This window comes from Oryctolagus cuniculus, chromosome 16 (genome assembly GCF_051225735.1).
Source record: "Oryctolagus cuniculus isolate XC-2025 breed Fujian yellow rabbit chromosome 16, ASM5122573v1, whole genome shotgun sequence".
Lineage (NCBI taxonomy): Eukaryota > Metazoa > Chordata > Mammalia > Lagomorpha > Leporidae > Oryctolagus > Oryctolagus cuniculus.
The window spans coordinates 65277751-65291598 of NC_142882.1; the positions used below are offsets into that span (position 1 = coordinate 65277751).

The window sequence follows — 13848 nt, forward strand, 5'->3', positions numbered from 1 at the left end:
CAGAGAATAGCTTTCTTTAAAAACAGTGCAAAACAAACACCTTGCAACTATGTTTCCTCTTTTCCAACACAAGTGAATTAGGTTGGCTTTTTAACCAGTGTTTTGAAATTAGTCAAACATAAAAAAAGTTCACTGACTTAAGTTTGCCATATTTAAACAAAGAGCAAGAAAAAAATTTTAAAGGATTGTTTGTTCTTTAATAGAATTGTCTGATATGGTTAATTTAAAAAAATTCCAAAGAGCAAGCCTGGGTTCATAAACAATGAAATCTGTATTGTTCAGGAATTTTCCAATGTGTTATTTCTGAAACAGTGAAGGAATATATTTTAAGTTTTTTAAAAATGAAAAAATGGTTAATTATCATCTCTGTTTCTGTACTCAGAATTTTCTTCATGCCTGGAGATAATAGTGTAATTTACCTTTAAATCAAAATGATTTATGGAAATTATTAAATCCTATTAGTGGCTTTATAATCATTTTGGAAATAAACTTGCTCAAATCGTATGAAGTAATGATATAAGTTTAATAATTTAAGCTGAATAATTACACTAAATTGGTAATGTTGAAAACAAGATAGGCTTACTTGTAACATATTTTTGTGAGGCAAGGGTTTCATGTTTTTCAAAACATGTAAATTAGCGATGTAGCAGGAAGAATACCAGACTTGGAAAAAGAAAATGTAAGAAGGTGGAGGAGTACATTCAGTAACAGCAAAGATTCTTCCAATGCTAAATATTTATGACTAACAAACCTGTTGCTTGCTAGAGAATTTTAACCCCAAGCTAAAGAGATGTATCTGTTGTATGTTTGCTTTGAACTTAGTCCAGTGATTTTTTTAAGATCTTTTATTTATCTGAAGCTTAGAGTTACGGAGAGGGCGAGCCAGGACTTGAACTGGAACCTTTATGGGATGCTGGCATCACAGGCAGCAACTGAACCCTTTGTGCCCCAGTGCCAGCTCCAGTCCTGTGATTTCTGAAAGGGAGAGGGAGCCCTGATCTGAAATAGGCAGTCGTCTCTGCCATGACAACATTTCTACATACTGGGTTCTTCACCTGTGACCCGAGGATGTAGCATCTTCTTCCTGGGGAGGTCGTCAGGATCAAATGGATGTTAATGGGAGTGCTGGCGGTCTACAGGTGCTCAGGAATCAGGAGCATCCTGTCCTCCCTAAAAAGAAGGCAGAGAAAGCTGCACTCCCTCCTGCTTACGGGAGTAGGACGGCAGGAATAAGTGTATGTGTTTTTTTACACTTTTATGCAGGGATATCCCAAGACAGATGAGACCAGTGACTGTTACAGTCACCAGTCCGAGTTCTCTCTCTCTACTGTACCTTTTGTTCTATGGAGAGGCCCCATAGAGGGCAAAAGGAACCACGATCAGACCCAAGTGTTGGCATCAGACAGTCTCATTTTTCCTGAGAATCCCCCTCAGTTCGGATGGGGTTGATTCTTTCCTTCCCACCAGAAAACCCAACTATAACCACTCCGCCACCAAAGGGTTGAAGCCCTGTTCTATTCCATGTAAGGCGTTAGACTTCTTGATTGCAGTTGTTCAACCCAGTAGAAGTGAGTCCTTCACAATGAGAAGAGCCTACATTTATCCCACCAACAGACACTGAGTGCCAGCCAGGGCCAGTTACTCTGCTAGCTGTCAGGACACACAGAACACGTGGCTGGTACACATAAAGCCACAGGAGACCAGCCTGTTAATGCTACTCCCAGATGTCACTGGATGAATGACAGTGTCATGGTGATGTTTCATTACATGCTTCTTAAGATGTGAACCACAGTTGATGACATAGAAAGTAAGTCAAACTTGAAAGAGAGAATGCGGCTAGCAGAGTACATGGAGGCGACGTCTGAGCTGTGGGAAGAAGCTTGTGGGAGAACTGCAGCTGGAGATGTTTTCACATGGCCAGGACAGTGATCTGTAGACCACTCAATGGTTGAACGGCTTTATTCAGGTCGAAAAAATCTGCTTCTGACTCTTAGGCTTATGTATCAGTTACTCAGTAATAAGCCAGACAAATGACTACAGACCCAAGTGTTTCAGGGTATGGAAAAAGCCCTAACTTCTGCAAGACAGGCAAAGATGAGGAAACCGTATTTGAGCTAACATGAACATGAACAAAGCTCTCCACTACTGGTATCAACAAATAATTCTGTTTTTGCAAAAACAGTCTTAAAAAGAGTCATGAGGAGGGGACTGACAAGCAGAATTGTGCTACTTTTTCATCTCTAAAATTGCACTTCCTGGTCCACGGTTCTTAGCGCTGCAGATGTTACAGTACTGTGCAGGAGAATTCTAAAAATGAAATTAAAAAAAGAACAGGTTAATAAAAAAGCTCTACTCTCGAATAGAAATATTATTGCAGTGTTAGAGGGCGAAGGGGATGCAATGACATGTCACTCCTTTTTCTGGACATTACTTCTGGTTCATGTAGGAACAGTCTAGACCAGATGTTATTCCGTGAGTCAAAGCATACCTTGGTGTATGTGGGGGATTTGTTCTAGAGCCTTCTAACAAGATCCCAGGATACTCAAGTCTCCTATATAAAATAGTGGTGTATTTCCATATAACCTACCTGCAGCTTCCTATACACTTTAAATCATTATTAATAGAATACCTAGTCCATAATGTAATTTTCATGTAAACAGTTGTTAATAGAGTATTATTTAGGCAATAACAAGAAAAAGTCTGCACATGTTCAGTACAGATGTAATTTTCTTCCAAATAGTTTTGAGTGGTGGTTGAATCCATGGACACAGATGGTTGTGTACTAGTGGAGCCATAAGGATGACGGTTATAGTTTTGAGTATACTCTGATTGTTTCGGTTTTTCTTGAGTTGTCATTTGCCAAGCTGTCAACTCACCATGCTAGGCACGGGCAGGCACTCCTTGTGGAACATGTGCCGGCAGTGGAAGACCACCACGCTGAAGGGCTTTGCTGCATCTGGGGGCAGGGAGTGGGGAGGAGAAAGGAGAACTCAGTGCCATCAGCAGGTCAGGCATAATCATGACACTGTGTGATTCACAGCTTTCTTACTTGGTACCTCCTATCTGAGCAATGATTTGAGTCCTGACTGCTCTGCTTCCAATCTAGCTTCCTGCTAGTGCACCTGGGAAAGCAGCAGGGGGTGATTCAAGTGCTTAGGCCCCTGCCACCCGTGTGAGAGACTTGTCTAGATTTCCAGGCTCCTGGCTTCAGTCTGGCCTAGCCCTTGCTGTTGTGGGCATTTGGGGAGTGAATCAGCAGATGGGAGCTCTCCTCCTTTGTCTCCTCTTCTCTGCCTTTCCAATAAGTAAAACAAATCTTAAAAAAAAAAAAAAAAAGCCTTCCTACATTTGCCAAGACCATGCATTGAAAAAAAAATGTATACACACACATTTTTTTCATTTAAGAGACACAGCTGGAGTTTCCATCTTCTGGTTCACACCCCAAATGCCCACAATAGCCAGGGCTGGGCCAGGCCAAAACCAGGAACCAGGAACCAGGAACTCAATCCCAGTCTCCAGTGTGTGAGAGGACCCAAGCACTTGAGCCATTATCTGCTGCCACCTGGGGTGTACTTGTAGGGAACTAGAATTGGGCGCAGACACTATTAATGGCCTGGGAAAAGCAGTGGAAGAGGGCCCAAGTGTTTGGGCCCCTGCTACCCATGTGGGAGACCTAGAAGAAGCTCCTAGCTTCTGGTTTTGTCCTGGCTCACTGCTGGCCATTGTGGGCATCTGGGGAGTGAACCAGTAGATGGAAGGTCTGTTTCTATCTCTCTTTGTAACTCTTTCAAATAAATAAGTACATTTTAAAGAATTGGGAGCAGTCAGGGCTTAAACCCAGGCAGTTTGATGTGGGATATGGTATCCCAACTGGTTTCCTTAGCACTAGCCAAATGTTTACCCCATGACCTTGCATTTAATTCATTCCTGCTTGGGCATGTCCCACCATTGGTTCCTGCTGTGTGTGGGCAGCTTATTTCTGGGAAGAGCCAGTACCCTTAGCAGATGAAATTGGTCAGTTGATTTAACGGCAGTGGGATACATGTGATCACTTTCTATTAAAACACTGTGAAAGCTCACTTGCTGGGTGAACATTGTGACACAGTGGTTAAGACGCTGCTTTGGATGCCTGCATCCCATACTGGAGTGCCTGAATGCCTGAGATCAAGTGCCATGTTCACTTCCAGTCCAGCTTCCTGCTTATGCATACCCCGAGGGGCAGCAGGGAATAACTGAATAACCTGGTTCCCTGCCACACATGTGTGACACCTGGAGAGAGTTCCTGGCTCCTGGCTTTGGTCTGGCACAGCCCTGCCTGTCATGGGCATTTGGGGTATGAACCTCTCTGTCTCTTTGCCTTTCAGATAAATAAAAAAGGGAAACTCACTTCTTTCCCTGCACCACTGCAGTTTTTAACAGAAGGTCTTAAAAACCCAAACCCATTACCTGTAGACAAAAGCCTAAGTGGAAGCACTTCCCCTGCCCTACCATACAACCTGTTCCTATGATGCATATGCACGCCACCATTTTGGGATGTCTCTATACTGAACTTACGTGCATTTCCTTTTCTCATGTCATAATGATCCCTAAGTAAAAGGACACAGTATCTACCAAGAATCATAAGTAAACAAATGCTCATGTCTTGTAAAGGGTTACAGAGTTTCAATTAGATGGCAACTGTTAGGCTTTTGTGAGATGTGAGATGATTTGGATGCCCAGAACCACGCAGCAGAGGAAGAGGTTTAGGCACCTACACAGTGCTTCCCAGCATACACGTGTGCTTACCCAGTGTGCAGTTTAAACGGGCTGCTGCTCAGTTTTTGCTTGGTTTTCTTTTATGTGAGAACTGTAGTTTTCAAAGAATGCCCCCTAAGCCAGGAGTGTCACCATCCCCCGGGAAATGGTTAGAAATGCAGGTCAGCAGTCCCCATCCTGGATCTTTGCCATCAGAAACCCAGGGTGAGGCCTGCAATGTGCATCTTAAGGAGCTTGCCAGGTGATGCTGACTTGCCCTAGGCCTTGAGAACCACAGATCTCAAGAATGGCAGCACCAGCATTTACCGAGGGAGGGACGTGGGACTACGCTAGATGATTCTGAAAGCTGTGGCAGTCCACAAATAGTAATCAGCTACTCAAAAATCCCAATTCCATCCATCAGTGATGTGTGTCTGAGACTATTTTCCCCTTCCCGCCCGTCTTACCTGATGGCAGAATAGGGGAAAGGCACGATTCGCAGATATTCTCCTCTGCAAGACAAACGCACACATTTTGCATTATGCACTGCTTCCACCTGCTCTGCCTGTTCTGAAAGCAGGGCACACCGGAGTTCACGGGATTATTTCAGCTTTACCCACCATCAACCAGAACACCTTTCATTTGAGTTCGGTGCATTTTCTTCAGCAAGGACAAAGAGTCAGCTACGAGAATCTTCTTGCAGCCTTCTCGAAGCAGAATCTAGTGCACACATTTAAAAAGAAAGGCCATCTTAAGTAGACTCAAATGCTGGGGGGTGGACCGTGGGGTGCGTTTAATTGGAGATTCAGAAAGGTGGTGTGAAATACTGCACCTACTGCTTCTCCTGCCCGCAGTACCCTCTTCCCTCCGACCACTGCCAGACTGACCTTCGCAGTCACGATGCAGTCATCATGCCCTGTGGTTTTTTTCTTGCAACCCCACACAGTGCCTGCTGTAGCATTGTAAAATCAACCACAAGTTCTAGAGTCTGGCAAAGAAGGCCCTACATGAACTAACCCCGTTGCTGCTATCTAGGGAGGATTTCCTCATGTAGACTCTCTAGCAGGTTGGTCACATCACGTCCTCTTCATTCCAACCTTCAGATCTTTGCTGAGGATGCAAAACCTGCTATTCCAGATCATTCGTTTGTTTCATAAACCCACTGACTTCCCAAATGCATCCTGGGTCGCTGTGATGTCTAAGGCAAAACCAAACAGATGTGATGTCCATTCGATGTCTCCTCTCGGCTGCAACTTGCTTTACATTCTCTTCTAAACCCAAACCACTTAGCGTAGTGCTGTGAATGTGGCATGTGCACGTGTGCAGTGGTAAATAACCACCTTAGCCCTCCAGTATGGGGACCTGGGCGGCTGACAAGTGAAAAATGACCATAAACAGCAACATTCTGTCACAAGGCCCATGCTCCCATTCCTTATCCCAGTAATGCACCCTTTGCTGCTTTATGCATTTTTCTTGTTGCTCTGTGGGCTTTCTATTATTTGCTCCTCCCCGCCTGGAGGATGCTGAGAGGAGCACAGCACTTCAGCAGCCCAGGAACATGCGGCCGAGGATGAGGCCATTTCAGTTGGTACCAGACTCATATTTATTTCAGCACCAGGGCTACGACAAGTCCAAACTGCCCACCTTCTTTTAGGCAGGGGGCACAGAAGGGAGAGGCGATATCTTCACCTGATAGACACTCTGGGCCACAGAATGAGCTTCTACCCTTTGTTGGGTTTTCTTAGGTAGTACTGGTGTACTGGCTGAGTATGCCTTATCTCTTCAGGCTTTGAAACATTTGCATGTACACAATGAGTTACCTTGGAAAACGTCTCAAGTCTAAAGCAGAATGTATGTCTACTTTACCTACATCTCACACACGTGGCCAAGATCTGTAATGCATCTCTATTCTGACCGTGACTCATCACATGAGGTCAGGTGTGGAATTTTCCATTTGTCGTGTCATCTTAGTGCTCAAAAGATTTTGGATTTCAGATTTTGAGATTAGGGATGCTCCATCCATATAGGAAACTGGGAGGGAGGACATGCGAGGTGTGGTAAAGTCAGAACTCACGGAACTCAAGGCCTAAAGGACTGAGACACCTTGGAGCTATGCCAGTGGCTTTCCTCTTCAGGAGCAGTGTGTCACATCACATGTAGCAATGTGCAATTTTATGTCCCTCACGTGAAGACCCGGCTGCCTCACCACGGTGCAGCCCTGTGGTTGTGCAGCACGTGTCTTCCAGTGGCTCTGGGGCATGGCAGGTGTTTCTATTGGGGTACACCTTGACTGCTCTCAACTCTAAAGCGACAGGGGCACTTTGGTCTCACAGGTTCCCAATTCCTATCATCAGGGAAGGGGAGTAGGGAGCAGCCAACAATGGTGTCTCACGCCCAGTCTCCTACAGCAGCACCCGTTCCTCTCAGATCCCAAAGAGCACGGGCTCCGAGTCAGCCAGATGCCTTTCCCTGGTAATGGTACACAGGCAGATGTGTAGGAAAACAGATCTGATGTCCAGTATATACCTATCCCTTCTGCTAATGAATGGAACATCAAATGATTTTAACGTCCCTACACTGAGAAACTGCCAGTGTAGTTTTTATCCTTTAAACATGGAGTCTTAAATTCATTTTAAAAAGACATTAAACTTGTAGCAGGCACCATTAAGGTATACAAGAAGAGGTGAAAAATAACAAGACAGACATCTAAGAAATACTGATGTCAGAAAACTAAGGAAATGTATAAGCAAACATGTAAAGCTGCTTAGCCTGCAAAACAAGGGAACAAAGAAACCTTAAGAAAAATGGAGTCCGTCACAACACCACAGGTGAAACATTTCAAAAAGGACTGGCTCTGACCCTTCGTGGGTGTTTGATGCCCACTGCATGAATAATCCAGGAGGGAGGGCAGAGCCAGCAGTCTAGACAGAGGCCACTATGTCTGCAAACTAAAAAGGAAAAAAGCAAACCCTGCAAACCAAGATGGAACCATCTCCACCGTAGGGCTGCATTTTTCTAAATAGGTGCCATCCATCTACCTGCGCAAAGTATGTTCTAGGAAAAATGTGAGCAAGCAGAGGCAGCCAGCCAGGCGGAGAGAAAGCATCCACTGCTCACTGTGTCACTTTCTACTTCAGCTGACCAAAATCCAAGCTCCAAATCAGAAAAACAGGAAAACGGTGTAAGCTGCCTTTGCATGATGCAAGGCAGGTCTTTCGAAAAGTGAGCTGCTATCTGTAGAAAGGAGTTGTTTATCCTGTAGCATCTCTAATAATTTGAAGACAAGGGTGTGAAAAAGGCTTGTGCAAGATTATCCTGTGATGTCATAGAGGCACTGTTTTCAGTAGCAGACATGACAAGATATCAGGTGGACTATGATTTCCCAGGAGCCACATCAGTGACTCATGAGAAACGTGCTGTTGATGACACTAATTTCACCCTCAGAAGTTCATATTTGGTACTTCCCACAGATGCCTTTATTAGACACAGATGGTTCAAAGTCAGACACTGTAGGATATGGCGTAAGTAGGTCATCTTCGCACTCATGATTTCTGTCTACTTTCGTCTTCCAAGGTGAGCTTCCCAGCTGGGGGCTGTCACCTTCCACCCGTCCCCAGATTTGATGTTCTTTTACCCTCGAGGCACACACACACTATTCCGGTAGCCAGGTTTTCAAAGACCAGAATGGTATCAAATCCACTGCTGCTCTCATTCAGTACTCTAATTACTTTATGCCATATTTTCTAAAATATGAATTTTTAAAAAATAGAATAATAAATTTCTAAGTTCCTACTATCTAGATACAAATCTATTAATACTTAGCCATGTGAGTCAGCTCTTATTCCAGAACATGAAAGTATTTCACAGGTGACGCTTGCACACCCCAGCTCCTCCTACGTCCTTACAAGTACAACTCCAACCCTATTTAGTGTGTGCCCACCTCAAATCTATCACTGGCTGCTATAACATGGATCCTGGGAAACTGTCCCTTCCAAATCAAAAAGAAAACTTCATTAGGAAAAGTCCCTTTGCTCTCCCACATCTTCCTGCTTGAAATGTAGATGTGAAGCCTAGACAGAGAGCATCTACTTTGTGACCAAGAGGTAGCAACTTGGGTACATTCTCCTGTTGAAGGACATTTACGGCTGTTTCCAGGTTAAGCTATTAAGGATGTAGTTAAGGGCCGGCGCCATGGCTCACTTGGCTAATCCTCCGCCTGCAGTGCTGGCACCCCAGGTTCTAGTCCTAGTTGGGGCGCCGGGTACTAGTCCTGGTTGTTCCTCTTCCAGTCCAGCTCTCTGCTGTTGCCTGGGAGGGCAGTGGAGGAAGGCCCAAGTGCTTGGGCCCCTGTACCCACATGGGAGACCGGGATGAAGTACCCGGCTCCTGGCTTCGGATAGGCACAGCGCTGGCCGTAGCAGCCATTAGGGGAGTAAACCAACAGAAGGAAGACTTTTCTCTCTGTCTCTCTCTCACTGTCTGTAACTCTCTCTCTCACTGCCTGGCCAAAAAAAAAAAAGGATGTAGTTAAAAATGACATTCTTGAACAGACCTTTGGATGGACCTGCTTTTCATCTCTTACATAAACATACCTAAAGGTGAAAATTCCAGGTCAGGGAGTAAGTATATGGTTCATTTCCTGAGTAACTGTCAAAGAGTTCTCTAAACTGGTTTATTCCATTTTAATCTATCCTCCTTATTCTGCTTAGACAAGTCTTAGTCTTTCATATTTTATATAGACCCTGGGACCAATTTATGAATTTCCATGACAGATTGTTTTGGCATTTTGATTAGAATTTTTTATTCAACATATAGCTTATTTTAGAGAGAACAGAAAATATATGATATTAATGTACTTTTAACAAATAAATGGCCAAATTCAATTTATTGATTTTCTGCTAAAAAACAAAGGTGCAATCATACTTTCCTCATCCTGTCTTTGCATAATGCTGGCGTTAAGGTTGTCCCAGCACCCAAGGAGGAGTTCACGATTGTTTCCACTCTTTTCTCTGGCAAACTCACGTAACACAGAGATGCACACTTTTTAAAAGACTTGATACACTTGTCTTGAAATGTGTCTATCGAATAGTGCTTCTGCTGCGGTAATATGCTCTGACTACTAATTGAGCTTCTTTGAGTGAATGATGGTAATTTGTATTTTCCTAAAAAACTTTGAGTTTTCAAAAATTGATATAAACTCATATCCTTTACTTATTTTAGGTGCTGAAAACTTAAATCGGTCTGCACGGTCTGTCTTTTCTGTGTTTATTCTGGTTGTGTTTCCGTATCTTTTTCTCAGAATTCATGGAAGTTGCAAACACATTCTGTGATATTTTCAGAGTATTTGTCGACCACAGAAGCTTACATGTATGCGGTTTTAAGAAGCACATCTTTCTCCCCTACAAAACTGTTTCTTGTTGAGCAAAGTATGCCTACTGGCCTTTCTCAGATGAACTCAGCAAAAAAAAAAAAACAAAAAACAAAAAACAAAAAACAAAAAAAACAAAAACAAAAACAAAAAACTCTTGTCAGTTTCCTCCTCTTTCACTATTCTTTATGGTGGACAGCCTCGGATATCACTTTCAGAAATTAAAATCAGTTTGAAGCATCTTGTTATCCATGAAATGTCTCCACATAATACATAAGACAGTACTACTATTCTTTGCTTTGTAATCTATATTTCTTATTAGAATTTCATGGGGATAAGCCACAGTCATTTCCTCAGTTTCATAACATTAATTTTCATCTCAAAAATATCTGTAGGCATTGCTTAGACAGCACAATATTATCTTTCAGAGATTCATTTTTATTATGGGACTCTCCTGGTTTTTTTTTTTTTTTCAAAATTACACAAATCTGTGGGGTTAACTTCTTCCCACATCCTCTTCAACCATTCTTCTTTTCTTAAAATTACATTGCTTCCTTCTGTAGTTCTGTTTGTCTGAATTTTACAATTTATTAGTATGATTTTATTCTTTCCTCTTCATTTTTAAGACAACCAGGTACAGCTTCTATAATCAGTTTGTTGCATGCACAGTTTGTGCTATTGTAAATTTAAATAGGGACATGCTGGAAACCAACTTGACTTTAGATTTGCACTGTAGTTTCCCTCTTATTTCTCTGCAGTTCGTCACCATTGATAATAAAACCTCAACCACAAGCAAAACGCCAGACTCTGAGACATTTTATAAAGCAGTAAAAGAACTGTACGTCAGCAAAGTTATTACGGTTCATTAGAAACAGCTGCCGTGGGAAAAATATCATCAAAAATTGCCGAGTTTCTGGAATTTTTATTTTAAGATTCTTTGAACATTGAACTTTTTGCTGACATCATCTTGTTCATGCTTAAGTGCTTAGCATTAGAATTGCAAATGACAAACGGCTACCTGGTTTTATAAGCCCCAATATGATACAAGGCTGGACCAAGAAATGTTCCCCTCGTGTAGTCCTTCCTTCAAGCCACGGTGCTATGGGACTTGATTCTATTTGAAAAAGCTTTGCTTTTGATGGAGTTACTATCAGAGATGATGAGCTGCAGAGAAATAAGAAGGAAAAGATAGGAAGATTCCCTGGTCTTGTGTTGAGTTCAAACAGTCTTACAAACACAATGGTATGTAATGTTATAAAGCTTCTATATACCAATTAAAAAGAAGCTACAGCTGTTTGTCATAGGTACCTGTCATCTAAAGGCTGTCATGAGACTACTCTGAAAGAATTTGAAAGGAAAAAAAAAATCTAATGTGGTCTTAAAAGTTTATTTCATGGATTTATAAATTTGAAAGTCATCTCTTACAAGAAAATTAAGAGCTTATATATCATGAGTCACAAAGAAACTCATGTGGGCTCAAAAAAGGAAAATGAGAAAGAAGTCACTATCTTGTCTTAATTCATTTGTTCATAGATATCAAAGTACAGAAATATAGGAAACAACAAAGAAGTAACAGTCACTGTGCAGATGCGAATAATGCGGAAGTAACTTTGGAAGGCAAGCAGTTGTCTGGAGTCAGTTTGTGTGTGTGGAGATTAACGAGGAGAGTGTTACAGCTGTTTCTTTATCCCAGAAACACTCATTCAGGTCAGGAGCTGCTTGGGAAGGGGCAAGTGTTGCTCATCTGCAGCTCAGTGAGACCAGATGTGAGGGCCTGTTCCACTGAACACACCGTCTGACACCCGAGACACTCAAATAGGCAAATAAACGTGTTTGTAAGCCGTCAAACACATGGTATTTTAAAGACAACTGCACCTGGAGAGATCAAGAACTTCTACAGAAACTCCACTGAGGAGATGGCCGTCAGGGTCTGAGCGGGGTGGTCCTGGTGCCCAGCCCCAGCCACGGTTAAATCTCAGAAGCTGCTAGGAAGAGGACTAGAAACAGAAGGGAGCCAAGGAATGAACTTCTTGTCACTTTATTCATCTCTGTGTGCAGATCACTTTTTTTTTTTCTTTTTTTCTTTTTTTTAATTTAAGAGACAGAAGTCAGAGCAAGCCATTCAAGAGAGAAATGAGAGAAATGTCTGCGGCCGCCAGGGCTGGGCCAGGCCAAAGCCAGGGGCTGCGAACTCAATCCAAGCCTCCCATGTAAGTAGCAAGAAGCCATTACTCCTGGAGTCCGAGCTGGAGCTGGGAATCAATCCCAGTACTTCAATATGAAATGTAGCTATAAATGTCATTTGAAAAAAAAAAATGTTTAAAAGGTAGAGAAGACAGAGTGAGATCGTCCATCTGCTGGTTCACTCCCCAGATTGCTGCAACAGCTAGGGCTGGGTTACACTGAAGCCAGAAGCCTAGAGCTCCATCCAGGTCCCCCACCTGGGTGGCAGAGGCCTGAGTACTTGGGCCAACTTCTGCTTTCCCAGGCATATTAGCAGGGAGCTAGATGGGAAGTATAGCCAGCTGGGACTTGAACTGGCACTACGTTACAGGATGCTGGCATTGTAAGGGGTGGTTTAACCTACCCCTAAATGTTACTTTTTCAGGCAAAAGAAGGAACTATGCGGAAAAAAAAATCTTAACAACATATCCCCAGAAATCTAGGCAACTTTTTTATAGAATCTAGAATCAGTATTGTGGTTTACATTAAAATATTAACAGTAAATATATAGCTATATTAAATATATAAAAATGACTCTAATAGGAACTCAGAGACACGATACCTTAGAACTGACATTGCTGGGTGCCAGTTCATAGGCTAATGCCAGACAGATGTGTAAGATGTATCAGGTGGTTTAAGGACCTGTTCCTCCCCAAGAGGTCCTCATCCAGCACATCTGGGCTGGTCCCTGAAACTCTGTAATTTAAAAAGGAATTCAGATAATTCTTGTGTGTCACTAGGCTTGGCAAACAGCAACTGAATTTAATGGAAGAACTGAGATCCAGAAAGTGGAATTACCTTCCCAGAGACCTCATGGGCTTGTTAAAAACAGAGCCAGGGCTGGAGTCCAGGCTGCAGCATCGTGTCTGCTGCTCCTTAAAGCACAGCAGGCTGATTGTTTGGCGTGCGAGCCCTGGACGTTTCCCTGGTGGAAACAGTGAAGGCATCTGCGGACACCAATGGGACATCTGGAGCAGCACTATACACACAGTTCATTTTCCCCGGAAAACATAACATAAAAGCAGCACCGCAAAGCACACACAAAGCACTAAACAGGCCTGACTAGACTTAGAAAGGGGGATGAGTACCCTGACCATGACCCTGGAAGCATGAGCACCAAAGAAAGTCTTACAAAGAGAGGTATAAAAATAAAAACACAGCCACAATCGCTATATTTAACTACAAAGAATGGCAAATCTCCTCCAGCCAAGCTTCCATCCCAAGAAAAAGGAGAGAACAGAGCGAATGCTCCTTTCCTCGTGAGGTGGCGGCGACTTTTTCCCCCCTGAGCAGGGATTCCACATTGGCACCATTTTTGAAGGCTGAAGGAAAAGAGAAAGTTGGGCAATACCTCTCTCAGGCTGGCAGCTGGGTAGGGAATTATTTATCCATGAAAAAGTTTCACAACCCTCTTCTTGGTTATACATGCAGGCAGAATAAAACATAAAACAGTAATGAAAAGCATAAACTATGGAAGAAAAAATAAAACCTCCAAATCATGGAGGCAGGGCAGCACAGTCGGA

General features: G+C 42.9%; 1 protein-coding gene across 18 annotated transcripts in view; it reads right to left on the reverse strand.

Moving 5' to 3' along the window:
* Positions 1-504: 504 nt before the first annotated feature.
* The window catches only part of VPS41 (VPS41 subunit of HOPS complex), a 188163-nt gene continuing 174819 nt past the window's right edge, over positions 505-13848 (reverse strand). For all 18 annotated transcript variants that reach the window (XM_089315632.1, XM_089315643.1, XM_008261661.5 and 15 more), the window contains 4 exons: positions 5355-5454; positions 5202-5246; positions 2877-2956; positions 505-2307 (listed from right to left, as the gene is read on the reverse strand). In XM_089315632.1, the coding sequence (XP_089171758.1) occupies positions 2227-2307; positions 2877-2956; positions 5202-5246; positions 5355-5454 (306 nt within the window). In that variant the 3' untranslated portion in view covers positions 505-2226. The remainder of the gene's footprint in view (positions 2308-2876; positions 2957-5201; positions 5247-5354; positions 5455-13848) is intronic.